General features: G+C 42.1%; 1 protein-coding gene across 9 annotated transcripts in view; it reads right to left on the bottom strand.

The window, feature by feature from the left end:
* The window catches only part of NHSL1 (NHS like 1), a 265,624-nt gene that overhangs the window by 32,822 nt on the left and 206,485 nt on the right, over nucleotides 1-26,317 (bottom strand). For 7 of the 9 annotated variants that reach the window (XM_069725945.1, XM_069725943.1, XM_069725944.1 and 4 more), the window contains 2 exons: nucleotides 19,012-19,164; nucleotides 2,475-2,608 (listed from right to left, as the gene is read on the bottom strand). In XM_069725945.1, coding sequence (XP_069582046.1) covers nucleotides 2,475-2,608; nucleotides 19,012-19,164 — 287 coding nt within the window. Of the gene's footprint in view, nucleotides 1-2,474; nucleotides 2,609-19,011; nucleotides 19,165-23,072; nucleotides 23,482-26,317 lie in introns of those variants that run through there. The other 2 variants (XM_069725947.1, XM_069725949.1) reach the window with 1 other exon arrangement.

The raw sequence follows: 26,317 nt of genomic DNA, 5'->3' as shown, positions 1-26,317 counted from the left end.
AATTATTATTATTTTTCCTGGGGTCCAACATAGACTCTTACAAGACTTCGGGGGCACAGGGCTAATGCTGGTGGTTGTGGAGATGGAGAGAAGGGCAGATCCAAATCTTGCACTGGGGCTCAAAAGACACAATAACACCACTAGGTCCCAGGTCAAGTACAAAGGGAAAATACTGCTATTCTCTTGTCAAGGTACAAGGGTCACATACTTCTATACTGTGGTCCTAGTTACAGTGGGTATATCCTGCTAAATACTATGTATACACATCAATATGTGGTCCCAGGTATAGGGGCATATATTGCTGGGTCCTATTTATACATGACTACTTGTTGCCCCCCACGTATAGAGGGCTCATACTGCTGGGTACCATGTATTAGGCTATACCTAGTCTTAGGCACATTTTGTATTTGGTCAGTTTTTTACCTCAGTATTTGTAAGCCAAAACCAGGAGTGGGTGATAAATCCAGAAGTGGTGCATATGTTTCTATTATACTTTTCCTCTGATTGTTCTACCCCTGATTTTGGCTTACAGATACTGAGGTAAAATACTGACCAAATACTGAACGTGTCCTTAGGTACAGGATACAAGGAGTGTATACTGTGGACTGCTGATTACTTTGCGCATACAGATCTATGTGGTTCCAGATACAATGGGTATTATAAACTGCTGGGTACTATGTACCATATATATTTCTACATGTGATCCCTATACATATATAGGGGGTATACATGGGGGTAGTGTGGGGGTGGTATGGGATGTATGTGCAGGGGAATGGGAGGGGCACCTTTGCCTCATCTGCCTAGATCACGTAAATACCTTGTCCCGGCCCTGCTTCAATCTACTGAATTACAGGTATACAGATTATTGGTGCATAGATCATACAGAAAAGTTGTACAGGAAAATCATCCAAATAAATGAAAACTGAAACTGATGAACATTTGACAGATAACGGGCTCATGTTTTTGACGGTTAATTTACCCTACTTTGCCCAGACTATTGCTTACAGTATGTGGAACTGAAAACTGAAATCTGCTTAAAGGGAACCTGTCATGTAAAATAATGCTATTAACCTGCAGATATGGAGTTAATAGTGTTCTGAACCTGTCTGGTGACGTCGCTTAGAGCCCCACTGCCGGGAGGAAATGAACGTTTATTCATCCAAGCAGCATATGGCTTCCAGTCATAGGAGTGGCACCGCCACAGTTTTGGTCAGGTGCCTGCTGTAACCACATCCCCGACACTGACTGACAGCCGGGTCTAATGCTGAGCTGGCTGTCACCCAGTGCTGGGGGCGCGGTCACAGCTGCCATTCTTTATACAGGTAGTCCTCGACTTACGACGTTGATCCATTCTTACGCGGCGTCGTAAACCGAATTTCGACGTAAGTCGGACCATACGTTCATACAGTACTGTACCATAATAACAGTACAGTACTGCAAACACTTAGCCTATCGAAACACCTAGCCTAACACAGTACCCTACATAATTAGGGTGTTATGGCATGCAGGGGACTCGTTTTCCTCGTGTAACCGGGTACAGTGTACAGTACTGGACTCTATTCTTCCGCCGCTGCACGTAGTTGCACGTAGTTCGACTTACAACGCAAAACCGCATCAGTCAGAATGACGGGTTGTATAAAGCGTCATAACCACGAAACGACGTAACATGAGACAGTCGTAACCCGAGGACTAACTGTACATTGAGTGGTGACTGAAATCATGGTGGCACCACCACTATGACTGGAAGCTGAACGCTGCCGGATGGAAATAAAGTTGATTTTCTCCTAGCAGTGGGACTCTCAGTGCTGATGCTGCACACTGTCAGAACGATATTAACCTGCAGATTATCCCCATAACCCTTTTATACTTGACAGGTCACTGTGAATTGGAAATTATTACTAAACTATTCCCTTATGATACATCTGTTGAAATATATCTTCTCTGTGCCAGACTTAACAGTGCCTGATGGATACCTTTGACTTATGATGGGGTCTGTATGTTCCCTACCACAATTTTTCCTACACATTTTAAGTAATCAGCAGTGGAGGCTCCATATGCAACAAACAAATCCCGAGAGGTTGTAATAGGTGAATGCTGGTTAATATATACAAAATTCATGGCTTCTTCTTTAAAGCTGTGGCATCCTACACTTTTATATAATGTTTACTACATCTACTCATCTTGATTTATTCTTTCCTATTCTTCCATTGTTTGTCCTTTCTCTTCCAGAATGGTCTTGGTGGAGCTGTGACCCAGGTGGCACAGGTGCACCAAACATCCATCTGTAACCTATGAAAGTTCTTCAAAGAAAATAAAACAGTAACAAAAATCCTACCAGGATTATGCTATAATAGGGCAAGAGGCAGCATGTAGTCAGGCTTCAGGCTTCTTTGTGTGAAAGAGGCTATTAGCATGTAGAACAATGGCATTGGAACTCGCTCTCCTTTTTATGAGAAAAGTGAAAACGAGGTTACCTTTCGAACTTGCTCATCATCATCATCCTCTTCTTGATAATTTGTGCAAACCATGTCCGGAGTTGATGTGAATGTTGGTCCTTGGGAGTAGTACTGCGAGCTTCGATATCCATCCCTTCGGAGCTTGTCACATTCTGCACAATGGAAAGTAACACAACATCCACATGAGCTATACAAAAAGTACTAGGCAAGATAAATCTAAAATGAAGCATAGGATTCCTATCGATAGATGTCACATTTGCAAGCCACCGCTTAGTTCAAATATAGATTTTAAAGCCATATATTTATTTTTTTTTATATTTTTTTGAATTTGGTAATTACTTGGTGTTTACTTTTAGGGCACCCAAACATGACCAAGAGTATAAAGCTACAAGGAGTAGGTGATGGCAAAGAAGTGGAGACAAAAAATAAAAGTTCTAGGGTTATTTTTCAGCATACAATCACATCGGAAACAAGACTGATTTTCGTTGTGCAAATGTTGGCTGCTATACAACGGGTAAGTGGGAAATTTAGTGATAGACTCCATAAATCCGAAGCCAAAACTAGATAATCATTTTTTATGTGAACGTGACAAGTGATTAAACTAAGCTGAATCTAATATGTCTGAATTACACACTAAAACCCTCAGTCAATTCAGTCCCGTGCATTATGTCATCACATCTGTTTGAAGTAACTAAGCTGGATCCTAAATGAATGGACGTATTGTATGCAATTCAGACACGAACATGTATTTCCTATTGACCCATTCATAAGAGTCCAAGTAAAGTACAGTATAGGGGTTCCTGGAGCTCACGTCCCACAAGCTATGGTGGTTTTTATTCTTCCATAACATCCTATCTGCTTAGTCATTTGGTTCCGCTCATTTGCTTCCCAATCCCTTCCTTTTTCTGATGGGAAACGGAGGGGTATCAATTTGGTTACAGGAATCGCAATGTACCGTATACTATCTCCACTATGCAGGTGAGCAGGGTCATGAGAAGGAAGCACAGTTTATCTTTATAATGTCATGATTGCTTGTGGGCACTCCGTAAATTCCTAGGATGACAATGGATATCAACAATTGCATTTTTTTAAATATCAAGGTTGGTTTAAAATCAACCAATGTTGGATCTGGATTTTTCTAATTTAAACGTATCAATACCAAGGAAACAACTTCACACAAGGCGACATAGTGAAGAGAGTAATAATAAAAATATCTTTATTGTACGGTAATCATGTAAAAAGCACAGCAATTCCCCAAAAAACAGGAAAAAAGATGGTGGAATCCGCCAAACAACAACCTCAGGTCCTATCTCCCTCATGCAGCATATAGCTTGCATATAATATATAAATCATTAGTAAAAAAATGGTGTCAGTCCAGATATACCAGAAGACAGTGCCATAAAGTGCAAACAGTGCATAGATAGATACAGACCAGAAATAGTCACATATATATATACCCCAAGTAAGGGTTAAACACAGAATGTAAGTATAATAATATCACAAAAAATGCACAGAAAACATAGGCGTGCAACACTGTCATTAAAGACAAATACCAATGCAACACATGTAAAAGGACCTAGGCATAGTTACCGGTAGAGGAGCGTTAGGGGGGACCCACCACACCCGACGCGCGTTTGTCAGTCACTACATGTCTCACACTGGTAACGCCCCTTTTCATTTAAAATAAGCTGTGAAGGAAGATTCTCATGCAGATCAGTGTCCGGCCCATAGATGTTAACTATTTTACATATTAAGAAAACTGTGGATTACTCTAGAATAAGACATTGGATCAAGATAAAGGTATTGTTTTATTATCAGTATAATATGACCTACATTCCCAAGTACACGGCTTCGGAGGATTGATAATACTGTCAGATTCCCTTTAAGTTGTCACTGATCTGGTTATACATTGGTCCAGGAAAGGGTGTCCTATTTTCATATACTTTGCAGTATTATTAAGGTGAACTTGGGGCCAATCACCAAGCCACATTGTTTCATTGTAGAAGCAAATAATACGCTACAAACAGCACCAGTCCTTTGTGTGTTGGCATAGGGGAATGGGGGAGCACTAGAAGATTGCCAATTTCCATTTTTTTGCTGTGGGATCCTATATACTGTAGATATGTTTGGTGCCTTGTTGAGTTGCCAGAAGGTTCTTCAAAGAAGCCAACTCAGGTTTATTCCTAATTCAATCCATGATCCTAAATCCCATGGATCTGGGTCAGTGGAGCATTTACTACATAGGGAATATTTCACTAAGAGATTACGGTATGTGCTAGATACTAAAAGATGATAGCATATTGTTAGCAAGACACCTCGAGGCAGCAAAATTGCATAGTGTATGGCCAGCTGTATAAAGACTGTAGTAATACTACTCTGCAATGACTGGTAGATGTTAAAATAAATTAAGATCTATCACCTTCCCTGATGCTTTCCCACAGCATCTCAGTAATCAAGAAGCTTTTTATGGAAGGTGTTTACATAGGGAAAAAGGGGAATGACTTTAGTAGTAGAGGTCATAAACCTTTAATGATGCTGAGGATTTTACGGCTCACCTTTGTATAGAACAGATGGGTGCTGGTTCCTAATAAGAAAAAAATTCCATTTTCAATGAAGGTTGGATAGGCGTTGGCCAAAGCTAAGAAGAATGTTAATTGCATGCATGACCCGCTAAGATTATTTGCCCACTGGTCACCAAAATGAAGACGCCTCGTACAAGCGCAGTGCCCCTTTGGTTTTTACCACATCATGGCAAAGGTTTGACCACCTACTTTTAGTAAAAGACAGTGTGCGTCATCATTATATATTACTGCATTTTTGGTAATTTAATACCCTGAAGAAGCATGGTTATTTAATACTAGAAATTTGTCCGTTAGTATAGAGCAGATGTCTTTGTAATCTGCTTTACAACTCTACTTTTGAAGGATAAGGCCTGGCTGATACTACTAGACAACACTCTACGGAAGAGGTGTGAAGTTGACTATTAAACTTTAGATCTTAGATTTCCTGAAGAATTTCAGTATATTAATTGCCAGTTTCTAGGTTTTCTCATTTCCCTTTTCCACTGATTTTCTAACAATTTAAGGTTTTAAGTCACATTGTTTTCACTTTATTTTGTTCTAAATCGGATACACCATTCCAGGGGGTGAGGTGCCAAGCAAGGAAAACCCATCATGGGTATTGGTGAGTTAGTGTAATATTTTTTCTCGCTCATGTGTACAGCTTCTATGTGGATTTTAGTCTTAGATGCATTTTAACAGGATTGCAAATGTGAACACAGCCTTTAAAGTTTCCTTCAGAGATGCTAAATCCAAAGAAACCGAATACTGACCCCCAGAGTAAATGGAATTTAAAGAGGTTGTCCACTACTGGACAACTCCAGCTTAATTAATTCAGGGAGACCCCAATTGAAATTAATGGGGGTGCCTGGGACATTTACAGTAATGGTCTATCTTGGGGATAGATCCACAATGTCTGATTAGTGGGGGTGAGTTTGCTCAATTGTGGAACTGCACAGGATGGAATAGTGGCTGCCGATAGATACTGCACCCCCCCCCCCATTGACTTCAATAGGTGGCGAATGTGTAGTACCCTGCCGCGTCTACTATACAGTCAACGGAACTGTTCTGGCAGCGCCTGACTCCGGGAATAGATAATTGGCAGAGGTGCACAATGTCACGCCCCCACCGATCAGACATTGATGACCTATCTTAAGAATGGGCCATAAATGTGTCCCAGACAACCCTTTTAAAAACAACGGATACACACCTCCAACGATATTGGCGCTATTGTTCCCAGACTGCAGGCTGCAGCCAGTGAGCGGTCACTTATCATCTGCAGCTTATCAATAATCCGTCAGAGGAGACATATGCTCTGATGAAACAGTAAAGGCAGCAGCTGATCAGTGGCCACTCATAGGCCACAGTCTGCACATGACACAAGTCATGTCACTCTCCGTGGACAACAGAGGCCACATTGCGGGAACTGCTGTGGGAGGTGAGTACACATTTTTAATTTTAATTGTGTCCTTAATTGATTAAGCTGGGGTTGTCCAATGATGCATAACCCCTTTAAGGCAAAAAAAAAGTGAAATAATTTCGGAGTATGGTGAATTGCATCTTGTTACGTAATCGATAATATGGCACCAGTTTAATAACGTGGAGAATCGTGTAAATCAGAAGTGGACAGCGTGTCTAGACAGGACTGGTACTCCTTTATGGCAGAAATGAACGTGATGACAATGACTCATATCGTCATCCTTTGGGACATAAAAGGCAGTCCGTACACAGAATTCTAGTGCCTACATGGAAAGACAGAGGACACAAGGTTGATGTATTGTCCTATATTGTGAAAACACGATCTCCATAAATAAAGGAAGCTCAAAAGCGCCACAAAACCTTGTGTTATTGTAAAAACAAGGATCATTTTCACATGGCTGAACAACGGGATGTGTTTGCTTTAATGTCTGCACCTGTAAGTACCTGCTACTTGGGAATTCTCTTTTGCTTTTGTCTCATACATGAACACCGGTGTTCTCATAGCTGATTTAGCGTTAAGTCTATAAACTCTTTATTATGTTCTGGCTATTGTCAAAAACATTTTTATGCAGATGCAAAATGTTGTAGAACTGCTGGTCTGACCTTATACTGAGATTGACAGCATCTCTAGACTTTAAGGAGTATTCTAGCAACTTCCTTTTTTCTCTAACGCCCGCTTTCAGCGTATCATAGCTTACTAACTCTCCTACACATGAAGACAGGAATAGGCTGTACCTGATCTTTTCCTAGCTCTGCTCAGTGCATGATTTTACTAACTCCCCTCTTCTGCTCTCTGACTACAACCTTCTTTCATTTTCTGACAAGAACTGTCACCCCACTCAGGACACCACCACTTATAGAAATATACATGCCATCAATACCCAGAAACTTATGAAGAGCTTGCAGTCATCATTGGCCCCAATCTCCTCCCTCTCATGTCTGGACTCAGCACTGAAACATTATAATAATACAGTGCTCTGGATTAGGATGCACCTCCTACACATAGAAAAACTCGCACAGTCGGCAACCCTGGCACAGGCTGCAAGTACGTGTTCTCCAGCGGTGCTCCAGGTGCGCTGAATGTTTGGGGAGAAAATCCATTCTGGTTCACCAAACCTACTTCACCCTTCAGCAAACCTACCTCAACACCCTTATCACTGCACTATGCAACAATCTTAAATGAATCTTTGACACATTTCATTCTCTACTCAATCCAAGAGTGCTGGCCTGACCACCGACCTCAGCGATGACAATCATGCTAATTATTTCAAAGAAAAAATTTACCATATTCAACAGCAAATTTTCTCCAAATGTTATGCATTCTCCTTCCTTCTGCACTGCATCTAGTTCACTTTTTTGTCTTTGAACCGGTCATCAAAGATTAAGTAAACAGCCTCCTAGTATCTTCTCGCCCTACTACCTGCAGCAGTGACCCTATTCCCTCACATCTCCTCCGGTCCCTTTCCTCAGCTGTCACCACTCACCTAACTAAAATATTCAATCCCTCCCTCTCATCTGGTATTTCTTCTCTCCTCATTTAAAGATGCCAGCATACACCCATTACTTAAAAAAAATCACTTGACCAGAACTGTGCTGCTAACCACAAACCTGTCTCAAATCTTCCCTTCATCTCTAAACTCCTGGAACGCTTGGTCCACTTGTCTAATTTGCTCTCTCTCAGAAAACTCTCTGCTCAACCCTTTACAATCTGGTTTCGGCTCTTTACACTCTACTGAAACTGTCCTCATTAAAGTCTCTAAAGATCTAACAGCTAACTCTAATGGTCACTACTCCATGTTGATTCTAGTGGTTCTCTCTGCAGTAATCGGCACTGTGGATCACCAGTTCCTCCTGGCTATGCTCCGCGCTATCAGGCTCAAGGTCACTGTTCTCTCCTGGTTCTCCTCCCACCTCTCTGACCACTCCTTTACTGTATCTTTTTCTGGCTCATCTTTTCCTTTCTGTCAGGGTTAATAGTCCTAAGCCCCTCCTTTTCTCCTTTTACACTGCCCCTATTGGACAAACCATCAGTAGATTCGGTTTTCATTACCATTTCTATACTGATGATACTCAATCTATATATATAATTGTCTAAGGGTTTTTCCGTCTGTCTGTCTTTCTGTCTGTCTGTCTGTCTGTCTGTCTGTCTGTCCTGGAAATCCCGGCTCTCTGATTGGTCGAGGCCGCCAGGCCTCGACCAATCAGCGACGGGCACAGCGACGATGATGTCATAAAGGACGTAGAAATCCCGCGTCTGATTGGTCGAGGCCGCCAGGCCTCGACCAATCAGCAACGAGCACAGCGACGATGATGTCATAAAGGACATAGAAATCCCACGTTTCTGATTCAGCGACGGGCACAGTATCGACGTAGATGTCATAATGGTTGCCATGGCGACGATGATGTCATAAAGGTTGCCTCGACCAATCAGCGACGGGCACAGTCTGCCGCGAATTCTGGAATCATCATTGTCCATATACTACGGGGACAAAACGACCACGACCAATCAGCAACAACGACGGGACCGCTCCTTACTCCCCGCAGTCAGTGCCCACTCCATAATCCCCTCCAGTCAGCGCTCACAAAGGGTTAATGGCAGCGTTAACGGACCGCGTTATGCCGCGGTGTAACGCACTCCGTTAACACTGCTATTAACCCTGTGTGACCAACGTTTTACTATTGATGCTGCCTATGCAGCATCAATAGTAAAAAGATCTAATGTTAAAAATAATAAAAAAAATTTAAAATCATTATGTACTCACCCTCCAGCCGAGGCCTTTCCCGCTCCTCGCGACGCTACGGTGACTGGTCCATGCATTGCGGTCTCGCGAGATGATGACGCAGCGGTCTCGCGAGACCGCTACGTCATCATCTCGCGAGACCGCTATGCACTCTTGGGACCGGAGCGTCACGAGGAGCATCGGTAAATGCCTCAGCTGGATCCGGGGGGCTGACGGAGGGTGAGTATATAACTATTTTTTATTTTAATTCTTTTTTTAACAGGGATATGGTGCCCACATTGCTATATACTACGTCGGCTGTGTTAGATACTGCGTGGGCTGTGGTATATACTAAATCTCTGTGCTATATACTATGTGGCTGTGCTATATACTATGTGGCTGTGGTATATATTACGTGGCTGGGCAATATACTACATTGCTGTGCTCTATACTATGTGGCCTGGGTTATATACTGCATGGGCAGTGTTATATACTACATCACTGTGATATATACTACGTGGCTGTGCTATATACTACATGGCTGTGCAATATACTACGTGGCTGTGCAATATATTATGTGGCTGGTCAATATGCTACGTGTCTGTGCTATATACTACGTGTCTGTGCTATATACTACATCGCTGTGCTATATACTATGTGGCCTGTGTTATATACTGCATGAGCTGTGTTATATACTACATCTCTGTGCTCTATACTACGTGGCTGTGCTATATACTACGTGGCTGTGCAATATATTACGTGGCTGTGCTATATACTACGTGTCTGTGCTATATACTACGTGGCTGGGCAATATACTACGTGGCTAGGCAATATATTATGTGGCTGGGCAATATACTACGTGGCAATTTGAACCACGCTTCGCTAATTGGTCGCGGCCGGCCAGCCGAATCCTGTGTGTAAATTGCATTATTCTGAAAACTTCATAAATAAACTACATACAGATTCTAGAATACCCGATGCGTTAGAATCGGGCCACCATCTAGTTATACAGTACATAATCTCCTGACGTCACCCCTGCATTACTACAAAATACCAGTGATTGTCTTTCTGCTGTCTCTAAAACTGAGTTCCTTATGTTTCCCCCCTCCACTAACCTACCTATGCCCAATATTGCCATTTCTGTTTGTGGTTCTACCATTACTCCCCAGCAACATGCTTGATGTCTTGGGGTCACTCTTTATTCACATTTTTCATTCACCCCCTACATCCGATCACTGGCTAGCTCTTGTCATCTACACCTCAAAAACATCTCTGTAATTCGACCTTTTCTTATCTTTGAGTCTGCAAAAACTCTTAAGGTACTGTCACACTTAGCGACGCTGCAGCGATACCGACAACGATCCGGATCGCTGCAGCGTCGCTGTTTGGTCGCTGGAGAGCTGTCACACAGACAACTCTCCAGCGACCAACGATGCTGGTAACCAGGGTAAACATCGGGTAACTAAGCGCAGGGCCGCGCTTAGTAACCCGATGTTTACCCTGGTTACCATCCTAAAAGTAAAAAAAAACAAACACTACATACTTACCTACAGCCGTCTGTTCTCCAGCGCTGTGCTCTGCACTCCTCCTGTACTGGCTGTGAGCACAGCGGCCGGAAAGCAGAGCGGTGACGTCACCGCTCTGCTTTCCGGCTGACCGACGCTCACAGCCAGTACAGGAGGAGTGCAGAGCACAGCGCTGGAGGACAGACGGCTGTAGGTAAGTATGTAGTGTTTGTTTTTTTTTACTTTTAGGATGGTAACCAGGGTAAACATCGGGTTACTAAGCGCGGCCCTGCGCTTAGTTACCCGATGTTTACCCTGGTTACCAGTGAAGACATCGCTGAATCGGTGTCACACACGCCGATTCAGCGATGTCTGCGGGGAGTCCAGCGACCAAATAAAGTTCTGGACTTTCTTCCCCGACCAGCGACAGCACAGCAGGGGCCTGATCGCTGCTGCCTGTCACACTGGACGATATCGCTAGCCAGGACGCTGCAACGTCACGGATCGCTAGCGATATCGTCTAGTGTGACGGTACCTTTACTGTAGCTCTTATTCATTCTCATCTGGACTATTGCAACTCTCTACTAATCGGTCTCCCTCTTACTAAACTCTCAGCTTTCCAATCCGTCCTGAATGCAGCAGCCAGGATCATATTCCTTTCCAACCACTACACTGATGACTCTACTCTGTGCCAGTTATTGCACTAGTTGACTTACAGAGTTCAATACAAACTTATCACTCTCACCAACAAAGCATTCCACGGTTCAACACCACCCTACATCTCACTCTACCACCCTACCTGTACCCTGTGTTCTGCTAATGACGTAAAACTAACATCCTCTATAATCCGAACCTCCCACTCCTGTCTCCATCTCTCACGTGCTGCACCAATTCATTGGAATACACTAACCAAGACAATTCAAATAATTTCCAATATCCACAGTTTTAATCGTGCCCTAAAAATGTATTTCTTTTAGTCTGGCCTATCGCGTCACCATACTCATCTAACTATCTCTGCTTTGCCCATACAAAACTTTTTTTCAAAATCAAGACCCTCGTAGCATCTGTTCACACACCCTACTTTAACACAAGGGTGCTATCTCTTAACCAACTGTATGACTGTGGTGAGGAGGAGTTTAGTATGAAGATGGAGGCATACAGATGTGTAAAGCCCACTACACCACAGTGGGTGCCCTACTAAGCCTCTGTACAAAACGTGGTGTTAGTAATCTAAAGGCTGCCATATATATTAAATGGATTTTGACTGAATGATTATTCAGCTGACGGCTATTTCCCACAGCTCCCCAAATTTTCCCATAAACAGGGTCGCTTGGCAGAGAACTATGTTCTCTATTAGAGAACCACTGCCAGATTCCTGGCACCATTTTATCTATGAGGAAGAGCAAAAGAATCACCTGCTTGAAATACAACAGGAAAGCTCCTTCTCTCCCCCAACATCAACTGTCTGCAGAGAGTCGGGAGACCCCCTTATACATTAGAATATTTGCCAATCTGGTTCGACCATTTTGTAATGTGTATGGAGGCCTTAACAATATTTACACCCAAAGGCAAAAATTTTAGAGGGAATTTGTCACCAAGATTTTGCTACCCCATCTGAGAGCAGAATGATGCAGAGGCGGTGACCATGATTCCAGCGATGTATCACTTAACAGGCTACTTGCTGTAGTTTTGACAAAATCAATGTTTTCTCTGTTCCTGATCCACCAGTCCTCTGAATGTTGAGCTCTGCCCACACTTCTGATTGGCCTTTAAGTTTGGTTTAGATGTCATTCATAACTTTTTTGGATCTCCCTGTATATCTATTTTGTAAGGTACTGGGCAGACTGCACAATGGGTCCATAGGGCCACATGCACACCTTCAGTATTTGGTCAGGATTTTACATCAGTATCTGTAAGCCAAAACCAGGAGTGGGTGATAAATGCAGAAATGGTGACGTGTTTCTATTCTAATTTTCATTGTCCTTCCCCTGGTTTTGGCTCACAAATACTGATAAAAAAACTCATCAAATACTGAAAGTGTGAACATGGCCTTAGGGTATGTGCACATGTTGAGCATTTGTTGCAGATTTTATTGCACCAAAACCAAAGTGTTGTTTCGAAAAACGCTGCACAAAATACAAGAGTTTTACATGTGCTTTTGTTGCGTTTTTTTCTTGTGTTTTTAACTCATTCATTTCAATGGGTGAAAATTTGTGTAAGAATTGACATTGAGATTTGAAAAAAAAACACTTTGGTTTAAATCCGCATAAAAAAAAATAAGCAGATTGTGCATGAAATTTAATCATCCCTTTCACTTTGATGGTCCTGTAAAGTACATCATTTTTCAACCATGAAAAATTTGTGGAAAAATCATAGCAAAAACAAAGTGCGTGAAAACGAACAAACCCCTATGTGGGAATGTAGATATTTTTCTGCCTTGGCTCCAAATCTATATTCTTTAAACAGAAGTAGCTTATACTGGGGTTGCGTGTCGTTGCTTGAAGTATGTCTGTTCACACAGATTAATACATGTGAATGACTCCTTACACTAAGTGAAACATGGGGATAGAGAACTGCATATATTAATCAGCAGACTGGTCTTATTCACACATGATTTAACAGAGGGCAGTCTGGGGCAAGTCACATAATAAAAAGATTCATAACAGCTACTCTTTTATGGTCATACCCGAGCAGTGAAGAACTGCCACCTTCAGCCTTGGCTTCACTGCCAAAAGTCGAGCGAAATGAGCTTAACACAATGGAAAGTCAGAGTTGATGGATGAACATGGAGCTGGCTGCCTGGCTACAAGCTCCTGCCTTGGCTCCGCATCTAAGCTACATAAACTGACACTGTATCTAAGCTACATAACCTGGCGTGAATTGACACTGCATCTAAGGACTCGCTCACAGGAGCGATAAAACCAGCGTTATTCTATGGGGCAGATCTCATCGGAAATTATTTTCTCATGCAGATTCAGCATGAAAGAACAATCGCAATTGCACCAGAGAATCAGCTCGCACTTACCCATACTAGTCTATGGGTGTGTGTGAAAAATCAGACTGCACTCAGATGTCATCCAAGTACAGTCCAATTACTGCGGATGCCGGCAATGGAGAAGATCCTCTGCACTTGTGCTGCGATTTTCTGATGTGAGAGGATCGGAGCACAGAGCACTGACACTGCTCACGCTTGTGGCAGCGTTTGAGCCAAGTATCATTAGCTTATCGCATCCGATGCTATTGCATCAGATGTTATGCGCTAGTGTGACCCCGGCCTAAACTACATGAACGGATACTTAAATACATTGCTCAAAACAAATAAAGGGAACACTTAAACAAGACAATGTGACTCCAAGTCAATCACACTTCTATGAAATCAAACTGTCCAGTTATGAAGCAAAGATGATTGTGAATCAAATTCTAATCTAACAGGCAATTAGCAAGACAAACCCCATAAAGGAATGGTTCTGCAGGGGGTGACCACAGACCATTTCTCTGTTCTCATTCTTTTTGGCTATTGTTTTGGTCACCTTTGCACTTTGTCATTGCTCTCACCCCTCATCCCATGAGGCAGTGTCTACAACCCACAAAAGTGGGTTTTGCAGCTCATCTAGGATGGCACATCAATGTGTGCTGTGGCAAGAAGGGTAGCTGTGTCTGTCAGCACAATTTCCAGAGCATGGAGCAGATGCCAGGCGACAGGTAAGTAGGGCCTGCGTACAGTGAGTTAGGCTAGGTTAACATGTCATTAGTTAGAATGGATCGAGCAACAATCTGTTGGCAAAAAAGTTGTGCAGACACAAACATTTTTGTTCATTTAAAAAAAAAAAGATTTCAGTTGGATCCATTTTTTAACATTAAAGTCTTCAATGTTAAAAACAAGTTTTTTACGTTGTAATCAGGGCCAGACTGGCCATCTGGCAATTCTGGCAAATGCCAGAAGGGCCTGTCTGGTCATGGGCTGCCTTGTCTGCTACGTTGTTAACAGAATCTGTGTTCTCATGACACCCATACTGTTAAGAGTTGTGATGGAGCGCAAAGTCGCTGACTCCGTCACTTACCCCAGCACGCCACAGGTATCATTAGAAATTTTGATCTTGTTTTTCTCCATCCAGGTTAATATTAGTTTAACAAAGGATATCATACCAAAAATGATTACCAAGTAAAAATACAAATGTAACCAAAGTAAAGAGGGGGTAACTCCTAAATATTATGCCCCAATAAAGTCGATATCCGTACTCAAATGACTAGCTAAATAGACTAGACAACACTAGATAAAGATATACAGTGCCTACAAGTAGTATTCAACTCCCTGCAGATTTAGCAGGTTTACACATTTGGAATTAACTTGGCATTGTGACATTTGGACTGTAGATCAGCCTGGAAGTGTGAAATGTACTGCAGCAAAAAAGAATGTTATTTCTTTGTTTATTTTTTTTTTAAATTGTGAAAAGTCTTTTCAGAGGGTCATTTATTATTCAACCCCTCAACCCACCAGAATTCTGTTTGGTTCCCCTAAAGTATTAAGAAGTAGTTCAGGCACAAAGAACAATGAGCTTCACATGTTTGGATTAATTATCTCTTTTTCCAGCCTTTTCTGACTATTTAAGACCCTCCCCAAACTTGTGAACAGCACTAAAACATGGTCAACATGGGAAAGACAAAGGAGCATTCCAAGGCCATCAGAGACAAGATCGTGGAGGGTCACAAGGCTGGCAAGGGGTACAAAACCCTTTCCAAGGAGTTGGGCCTACCTTTCTCCACTGTTGGGAGCATCGTCCGGAAGTGGAAGGCTTATGGAACTACTGTTAGCCTTCCACGGCCTGGACAGCCTTTGAAAGTTTCCTCCCGTGCCGAGGCCAGGCTTGTCCGAAGAGGCAAGGCTAACCGAAGGACAACAAGGAAGGAGCTCCGGGAAGATCTCATGGCAGTGGGGACATTGGTTTCAGTCAATACCATAAGTAACGTACTCCACCGCAATGGTCTCCGTTCCAGACGAGCCCGTAAGGTACCTTTACTTTCAAAGCGTCATGTCAAGGCTCGTCTACAGTTTGCTCATGATCACTTGGAGGACTCTGAGACTGACTGGTTCAAGGTTCTCTGGTCTGATGAGACCAAGATCAAGATCTTTGGTGCCAACCACACACGTGACGTTTGGAGACTGGATGGCACTGCATACGACCCCAAGAATACCATCCCTACAGTCAAGCATGGTGGTGGCAGCATCATGCTGTGGGGCTGTTTCTCAGCCAAGGGGCCTGGCCATCTGGTCCGCATCCATGGGAAGATGGATAGCACGGCCTACCTGGAGATTTTGGCCAAGAACCTCCGCTCCTCCATCAAGGATCTTAAGATGGGTCGTCATTTCATCTTCCAACAAGACAATGACCCAAAACACACAGCGAAGAAAACCAAGGCCTGGTTCAAGAGGCAAAATATCAAGGTGTTGCAGTGGCCTAGTCAGTCTCCTGACCTTAACCCAATTGAAAACTTGTGGAAGGAGCTCAAGATTAAAGTCCACATGAGACACCCAAAGAACCTAGATAACTTGGAGAAGATCTGCATGGAGGAGTGGGCCAAGATAACTCCAGAGACCTGTTTCGGCCTGATCAGGTCTTATAAAAGACGATCATTAGCTGTAATTGCAAACAAAGGTTATTCCACAAAATATTAAACCTGGGGGTTGAATAATAATTGACCTGCACTTTTATGTTTAAAATTTATAAAAATTTAACTGAGCAACAAAACTTTTTGGTTTGTAAGATTTATGCATCTGTTAATAAATCCTGCTCTTATTTGAAGTTTGAAGGCTCTAACTTATTTGAAACTTATTAAACCTGCTAAATCTGCAGGGGGTTGAATACTACTTGTAGGCACTGTATATATATATATATATATATATATATATACATATATATATATATATGTATATATATATATATATATATATATATATATGTGTATATATATATATATATATATATATATAAAAGTTCTTTATTAAATACAAAATTAGCAGAGACATGTAAAATACATAAAACATTACTCTAGGTGAGTTGGTGAGATGACAAAACAAGGGCAGGAATGCTGAGCATCAGATAAAACTGTCTTGGTATGCACAAAAGGGCACGCTGATGAAAAATTAGGAATCGTGCTATCTCAAATAGCCAATCAGATCGAAAAAGTATACGGGAAAGTTCCCAGTGGAACATATCCTAATGTTAGTGATTAGCCACTATAAGGCATGAATCCAAATAGTCCTGATGTAAATATACTAATTATACTAAAGTGCCACAAATAGTGTTCCCAGTAAAAAGTGCTTTCCCATGTGGGGACTCAGTACCTTCCTGCCATCGCCCCGACGTACGTTTCGTGTGGTGGGCTTCCTCGGGGGGGGGGGCGATGTGGTAATATTAGTAACATATCCCTATCTGGTGTTTGGAAACAGGGACAACATGGGCCTGTGTGATTACAAATGCCAGGGCTGAATTTCAGTCCCAGTCCGCACCTGGTTGTAATTATATGATATGGCCAATGTCAGCATAAGGCCACACGCACACGGTATTTGGTGATCTTTTTCACCTCAGTATGTGTAAGCCAAAACCAGGAAAGGAACAATCTGAGGGAAAGTATGATAGGATGCCGAGCACCTCTTCTACATTTTTTACCCACTCCTGGACTTTACTGCAACATCTTCATTAAGAACGACTAATCCAGCTGTCCATCAAAGCGGATATTCCTGCAGACACCAATCTGTGCAGCCTTGAACGCACTTCCAGGCAAACGTTAAAGCAGATAAACTAGCCATATGTGTTACCAAGGGCACAGTATATGGATCAGACTGGATTTCCCAGAGTTATTCCATGTTCCCATGGTGACAGGTTTCGTGCATGTTGGAAAAAAAAAAGGCGAGCATCTGTGCAGACCTGACGGTGACTCCTCCACCTCACGGAGAACTCCTTCTTAAATTCCAGCCCTTCAGTGTAACGTAAGATTAGTAGTAAGACAGCATAAGCTTTTAAGCAGGATTAGTATTCCTAGAGCTGAGACCAGTCATATCACCCTATGGAGTCCTTAGATATTCATTCTATTTCCTCCTAGCTACACGCAGCAAGGAAACTCAAAACCTAAATAGCACCATTATTCTTCAGTCAATAGCACTATACAATGGGTGACAAGTGGTAAACTGGTCCAATATCGCCTAATCATTTCATGCTGCACAAGGTTTCTTTGAACTCTACAACTATTTTATCATTATTTTTATTTTTCTATCGACATACCCACATGATGGCTTGTTTATTTGCAGGACAAGTTATACTTTTGAATTGCTCAATTCAAAGTGGAAAAAAAATAAAAATTTGTAAAGAAAAATGTTGCTTGTGTCGCCATTTTCCGAGACACATACTACATACAACTTTTTTTTATTTCTTTATTTTTAGTTTGGCAAAATGAGGGTTATTTGAACTTTTAGATTTTTTTTATATTTGTAAAAACATTTTTACTTTTCACTGTACTTGCTAGTCCCCTTAGCGGACTTGAAACTGCGATCATCTGATCACTTGTGTTATGTTCAGCAATACCACAGTACTGCTGTATATAGCAAAAAATCACAGTCTCCAAAGAAATCCAGTCAGAAGCTGGCGTTCAGAGAAGTGCTGTCATGATAGGCACAGAAGTCTTCAGTTCACCTGCGGCTGAAATGTTAATTCATTGGCAACCCATGACTGAGTCACGTACGTGCCGTTGGGATCATGGAATGACTTGCCACACTGCTGGCGTGCAGTAAATGCTGCTGTCAGAGATTTCCAGGTTAACAGGTGCTGCTGTTAGAGGCAGATGATGGCTGAATATCACCGCCATCATCTGCTTGGAGATATGCAAGAGCCCGCATCAAACACAGAGTGCCAAAATATGACGTACCTGTGTAGCACATGTTGGTAAGAGGTTAAAGAGGACCCCTGTCACTTGCCATAAATATGTCATTTTTCCGTGGTTTAAATGCTGATTTTCTCCTGAATTTGGAGTTGGTTTTCTTTTGTTCCTGCTCCTTTCCACTCCTGAGATATGGCCCTCTCTTCCTTATACATAGTCGTGTTAGGCAAGTGGGTGGTATCCTCAACTGTTCTAAGTGGGCCGTGATGACCACACACAGTTTGCTAAAAATGACTAGAGTTACATACGAAGAGGGAATGGAGAGGCACAAGAACAAAAAAACAAACAGTGGTAAATTCAGGAAAATTTCACACTTATTTTACGTGAGAGATCTTTTTTTACGTAGCACAGGAGTCTTTACCTCGCAGCACTGTCTTCAGGTTGACTTTGGCTTGCTTGTGCAGATCTTCTACGCATGCCGGTCTGGATGATGGAAGGAAGACATTCTCCTGTTGGTGCCAAGACGCTCTGTAATGGACCGTCCACTTACTTTCATCATCTAGATTGGAAACCGCTAGTGAAAACAAAAAAAAAACTTTGGTTTATAAAAGGTAATTTATCACTTGTTTTACCTCTAAAGCTATCTAGATTATGTTGCCAACAACTATTACTCCTGATTTCACATAAACCTCTGCATTCCGGGGTTGTAGAACATGAGAATAGTAGACCACTGTGGCCGCAGCTCCTCTACCAGAGTCACATAGGTTCTAATTCTTCTCTCCCTAATATTTGCCATCAAGAAACTGTGGAAGTGTCCAATATACATTAGATCTGTGGCATCTCCTGAAACAAAAAGACAACAGGTTGACTTTTCTAATCTATAGTGTTCAGCCAGCTTTGAAAGTGACCTGTTTGCTTGAATGTGTATAACACAACTATCTGGAGATGATTTTGCATCTTCCCAGTTGGTATTCTGCTTGAGGTAGCTGATAAATGAAGAAGCAGCTGGCATCATGTCCAAGATGCGGCGGGCAACACTGGCTACTGAGCTGTGTCAAATATTTGGCCTACAGCATATGGCTTATCTTCAAATTAATGGCCCTGGTAACTGAGATATAGGTACTCAGCAATTCTGTTCTTTTGTTCAAGGTGATTATTAGAAAACAGAATCCCAATTAAATTCATGTTATTTGCAGGTTTTATTTTGGAAAAAAATTAAAATAATGAAATGTTGCTTCTGAGATAAGACCCTCACGCATAAAATAAGGTAATTGGTGATTATACCAGCTCTATAAACCATAACAAAAATTAGACAAAAGGTAATGTAAAAGGTGATGAACCAGTTAACCAGAAAGAAGCTGGATAATTAATACAATTACATACTAAAACCAAGATTAGCAGGATTAAGCGATGGAAGTAAGCCAACCTCCGTTTGCCTGTATTTTACATGAGAAACACAAGAGAAATATAGGGCATGAGATCCTAATAATCCCACAAAAGGATTTAGCATGATTCTATGATTTTAAGAAAGATGAGAAAATTGGCAAAATGACATTAAATTTGTCTGGAACTGCCATGTCGAATCCGAATGCCACAAAATGAGAGTGTTTGCTGTTTTATACACTGAATTACATTTCAAGACAAGAAATCCCATCTGCTATCAAATATGTATTTTATCTGAAAGGCAACCAATATTAAACATTAAGGAGTCATCTTTCTGGAGATAAGGTAGTGTTATAACCATTACGTACCAAAGTACAACTAAAATAAGGGTGCCAGATTGCGTTACACTGCTGTCATGGATATACACACGCATCTAATAATCCCAAAAGGCAAGTGTCAGGTGCAGACAGCAAGTGACAATGGAAAATACAGTACTGCCATATGGATACAGAAATAATATCCTGCAGAAAGTAGCACGTGCTAAAAACGGAGCCTTCAAGACATACTTTGCTGCAGTAATGGAGAGAGCGTGGTCTACTCACAAACATCCAGCTAATTACTAGTCAGACGTTTCATCCAACCCCACAAGGTAGCTGCAAGCTGATCCATGTTTTATGATGGGGTGAGAAGGTTCCACTATTCATTAGGTAGCTGGCTGGTTGTAAAGTTGAAGTACTTTACTTTCAATCATCAAAGGAAAATGTTGTTCTGTTCAGCCAATAAAAAGTTTGAGGTTAAAATTTCGGATTTAACTAAAGGATCAATTACTCAAACAACCATAACAGAGCCATAAGGACTGGTGGACTTCTGAGAGGAGCCTCCAGGTAATGGCAAACAGCTAATTGTCTTCCTGTACTTCCGACTAAGGTAAGTCAACAGAATGAAGTCAACTATACCACCGACATTATATTACAAGAAGATATCAAAAGTGAGCGCCAAAACTATCTATGAGTAATTATTAAAATACTACTTTACTTTCCAAATCCCAATCTACATATTACCAAAGTTACACAGCAACAACTAAATGTGTCCAAAAATACTTGACAAACCTCCTCCTGTTGTGAAAGCACTTTGTTATCTAAATTAGTCTTCTATTCTATATACAAGCATGGTAATAAGTGACCTCATACCCGCACAATGATCAATCAGACTGATGATATATCTACCCAGGCATATCTAACTTTCGGTTGGGAATCTATAGCTATAGACACGCCAGCCAATTGTCCATAATTTGAATGTTCGCTGTTGAAATGTAAAAACCTCTAAAAACAACATTGACAAACTACATGAAGGACAGCGTTGGTTCTCTGCCAAGACTAGTATAGCTAGGTATAATCATCTCAGCGGTTAGTACTGTTCCTTTGCAGCGCTGGGGTCCTGGGTTCAAATCCCGCCAAATCCCGCCAAGGACAACATCTAAAAAGTGTTGGTATGTTCTCCTTGCATTTGTGTGGGTTTTCCGGTTTCTTCCTACACTCCAAAGACATACTGATAGGGAATTTAGAATGTCAGCTCCAATGGGGACAGTGACAATAATGTCAGACAACACTGTGGAAATTAATGGTGCTATACAAGTCAGTTAAAAAAAATATATGTGGCCATTATTTACATTACATGTCTACAACAACCTCATTTATAGTGTCAAGCCTACTAAACCTTCAGGTTTCTGTTGACATTGTATCTGTAGCTATCTAATAAATTACTCATCGGACGACTGATTAAGACCGATTTACAAGTTACGGCCGCAGTGCAGCTGACATACGCCCATGATGAGGCTGACAGACATGTCAACATGTTGATCACACGGCTTACAAATTGCTGCATGGGTATTCAACAAAACGACAGTTTACCACGTGGCCCTTAACAATGAAATGCAAATGTTTTAGCTGCAGTGAATTTGAAAACTGCGCCAATCGACGCAGTTCTTGGACTGCTTGGTGCAACTGCAGTATACTGGTGTAGAATAATGTTATTGATTACAACAAATAGTTCTCCGGATCAAATATTAATTGTGAAATCAATGTGGTTATTTTTCATGAAATAATTGTACTTTACAGTGCTTCATATGTTAGATCAGGTTAGGTATGTGTAACCAGCACAACCAGGTGGAATGTGATCTATCTGCGGTGTGATGACAATTGCCCCCGGACACCCAGGGGCTTATATGGTTATAAACCGACAGATGCCTTTACAGTTCACCATAACAACCCCAAAGACCACAATCTCAGTCTCTCCTTCTTTAAAGACCTAACCCAAGATTCCAGATGTCATCATTAAGTACCATAATGATAATATGAAATGCTTGTTCAATGCTCCCTTACATTTCACTGAGCCATAGTACCAACTCTGCAGCAAGTGCTCATTGTCAGTAAAGCCTTGGTGGCACGCTGCTACCAGCTCTATTGTTCAGGAACTTGTGCTTAGGGAGGTTCTCCAAACACATCTCTAGGCTGAGATCGCTGCATTGCAAATTCTAATTCCACAAAGCTTTTCATGGGCACGCTGAGAGGATGGAGACCAGACTGCAAATTAATTCCAATTATTAGTTATCTCTATGGAGTAGACTTAACAATCTAGAAGCCCAGCTCTGAGAGAAGAGCTTACTATCAAAACAAGAGACGGGATCAGTGGTACGATCCTATATGTTTAGACCGCTAAAATCACATAAGGTACAATAAATCTATTATGATCATCCTCTGTGTGATAAACCATCTCCATGTCAATAATCACAAAAAATCCTCTTAGCACAAAAAATAGTAGAATGTTAACAAAAATACCTTAAAATCTATGCATTCAAATGACAATTCAACTTGCATAATATTAACCCAACAGAGTTTACTACAGAGACAAGCATCTTGAGAAAAAATGATGGAAATTGTATGTTGGACTAAAGCCATGACATTGACAGCAAATCCTGCCACCCAGCATTTTCCTTACAAAACATTATCTCAATATCATCCACATTCACTAGGCATAGACATAAAATAGTCTTCTAAAAAGGTTCCTCGGAGTCCGTTTGTAAAGGATTACGGTACTTACTCTTCTTCTTGAACAGGCTGATCAGTGACTTCAGCTTGGTGTTGATAAACACGACCATTTCTGATGAGCTTCAAAGTTCAAAGCCCATAAAGAACTTACAGGTGCGTCAAAGAGCCGTGTCCACAACCTTCCACTGATGATCCTTCTAGTTGTTACTGTTGTAGCATCGCAGTCTAAAACTTGCTGCTAAGCCATGACCCTGAAAACCCTTGTCCATCGTAATCTCTAAGCAGATGTGAGAAAAAGATTCTTCTATGAGAGGACCTGAGCCAAGGCTTAGCTCACTTGTGCTTCAGACTTTCTGCCTCATTGCATCTACAGCCCCCCACCCTTCTTGTCATCTCTCTTCCTCTATCCCCCACCTTTCCACCATCCCCAGAGTTCCCTCAGCTCAGTTCCCTGTGTCAGTGAAGGTCCTAAGCTGTAGCTCAGGGCTCAGCATTGTGAAAGGGGCAGTATTGGCTTTCAGCTATTGTTATCTGAACACGCCCATGCCTCCCTGAAACCAGTCTTCTCTGTGGGGCTGCAAGGAGATGAGTGCCCATTTGTATGTGTTTGTTGATTCTATCTGGCCATGCTGCTATCATTGTACTTATTCTTTGCTAATGAGAGGGTATAGTCGTCTAGAAAAATTGACTTCTCGGAAAGACGAGTTTTACGAAAAACTTACTATTTGGTATGTTGGAAAGAGGCAACATTTAATGTATGGTGCTAAACAGACAGGTGCATTGTCTGCAAATTCCACCGAGGAAAAGAGAGAATATCTATTTCACCACTTGCGACCCAGTTTTACGTAGAAAAAGAAATGCTCTGCCTTCTTCTACTTTTATCAAAATGTACAATTCTATTTTTGACTTTGGGGATTTGACAAAAACTTCTAAAAACATTTTCCAAGAAGTTTAAAATGAATTATATGCCAATAAGTCTAATTATTAATAAATGTCGCTTGACATTAGGTTTGTACCTACATGGCATTGGTATTCGTGGCAAAACCTATTTCAACTATTTTTGTTTTCCAAAAAAACTCCCCAAAAATGTTGAATATTTAATTTTAACCAGTGTTTAAGGAAGGTTGTATGACATGCAAAATGTATTCAAGACATTTCTTGTATCTGGGGCTTGGCGTCCATACTTGTGCCAGTCAGACTATTCACATGTGATGGCTTCCCAGACAAAAACAAGGAAGGGGCACAAGGTCAACCAAGTAGGCCTATTCCAACAAGTGCAAGGTATTTGGTGCATAGCTGAACACTCCGGAACAATTGAGGCTTTTTCTTTCCCACCAAAAGGAGTTTACGCATCTGCCACTCATTGGGAGGAGCGTCCGAGTCAGAATTAAGGAGATACATTGATGTCTGGCCAAAATGTGAACTCTATATATTACAAAATTTCAAATGTAACAAATAAAGTACAGAATTCACCAACATGAAAACGGTTCCACGACAGTATAAAAATTTTCTGAAAAATCACTTCATAGAGTTGACGTCAAATTTTTTTGAACAATTTTGTTTACATTTTGAACCATTTTTATGTTGATAATGTGTGCAAACTGTAAAGCGCTGTGGAATATGTTGGTGCTATATAAAAATAAAGATTATTATTATTATTACATTGGTTAATACTGCACTTTATTTGTAATATTTGAAGCTGATTGCAATGGATCGTACATTAGATACAGGAGTCAACTTTTTTATATATATTCTGCTTATTACAGAATTGAGTGATCCGATATACTAGTGTAGATCCATGAAGGTTTATACAGTACTAGATAGTGGCCCGATTCTAACGCATCGGGTATTCTAGAATATGCATGTCCACATAGTATATTGCCCATCGACATAGCATATTGCCCAGCGACGTAGTATATTGCCCAGCCACGTAGTATATTGCCCAGCCACGTAGTATATTGCCCAGCCACGTAGTATATTTCTCATTTACGTAGTATATTGCCCAGCCACATAGTATACAGCACAGAGCCACATAGTATATTGCACAGCGACGTAGTATATTGGCCAGCCATGTAGTATATTGCCCAGCCACATAGTATACAGCACAGAGCCACGTAGTATATTGTCCAGCCACGTAGTATACAGCACAGAGCCACGTAGTATATTGCACAGCGACATAGTATATTGCCCAGCCACGTAGTATATTGCAGAGCGAGGTAGTATATTGTCCAGCCACGTAGTATATTGCCCAGTGACGTAGTATATTGCCCAGCCACGTATGTCACAGGTTAAAAAAATAAAAAATAAACATACTCACCTAACGATCCAAGGGCCCCTTGTAGTTGAACATACTCATCATTCTGGTCGCTGCTCCTCAGCGTCCCGTCTCTCCGCTTCCTGGGATCCAACGGCGCTGTGCTGATGGGCGCGCGGCTGCCGCCATCTTGCGTTCCCCGGATGCTTTGCGAAATTACCCATATGACTTAGCGGCGGTCTTCTGGGTAATTTCGCAAAGCATCGCTGGGAAAGGAAGATGGCGGCAGGCGCGAGCAGCTCAGCGGACAACGGAGGGTGAGTATAGCAGGTTTTTTGTTTTTTACTATTTTTAACATTACTTTCTTTTACTATTGATGCTGCATGGGCAGCATCAATAGTAAAAGGTTGGGGACACACAGGGTTAATAGCGGCGGTAACGGATTGCGTTATCCGCGGCATAACGCGGTCCGTTACCGCCGGCATTAACCCTGTGTTAGCGGTGACCGGAGGGGAGTATGGAGCGGGCGCCGGGGACACTGACTGCGGGGAGCGGAGTGTCGGGGACAGTGACTGCGGGGAGCGGAGTGAGCTCTGGGGACACTGAGTGCGGGGAGCGGAGCGCCGGGGACACTGACTGCGGGGAGCAGAGCGCCGGGGACACTGATTGCGCGGAGCGGAGCGCCGGGGACACTGACTGCGGGGAACGGAGCGCCGGGGACACTGACTGCGGGGAGCAGAGCGCCGGGGACACTGACTGCGAGGAGCGGAGCACCGGGGACTCTGACTGCAGGGAGCGGAGCGCCGGGGACACTGACTGTGGGAAGCGGAGCACCGGGGACACTGACTGCGGGGAGTATGGAGCGGGCGCCGGGTACTGACTGCGGGGAGTATGGAGCTGCCATTTTCTTCCGGACTGTGCCCTTCGCTGATTGGTCGTGGCTGTTTTGCGGCAACCAATCAGCGACTTAGATTTCCATGATAGACAGAGGCCACGACCAATGAATATCCGTGACAGAAGGACAGACAGACAGACGGAAGTAC

Source organism: Ranitomeya imitator, chromosome 5, assembly GCF_032444005.1.
Source record: "Ranitomeya imitator isolate aRanImi1 chromosome 5, aRanImi1.pri, whole genome shotgun sequence".
NCBI classification, from domain to species: Eukaryota; Metazoa; Chordata; class Amphibia; order Anura; family Dendrobatidae; genus Ranitomeya; species Ranitomeya imitator.
This window is presented reverse-complemented; position numbering and strand designations above follow the sequence as displayed.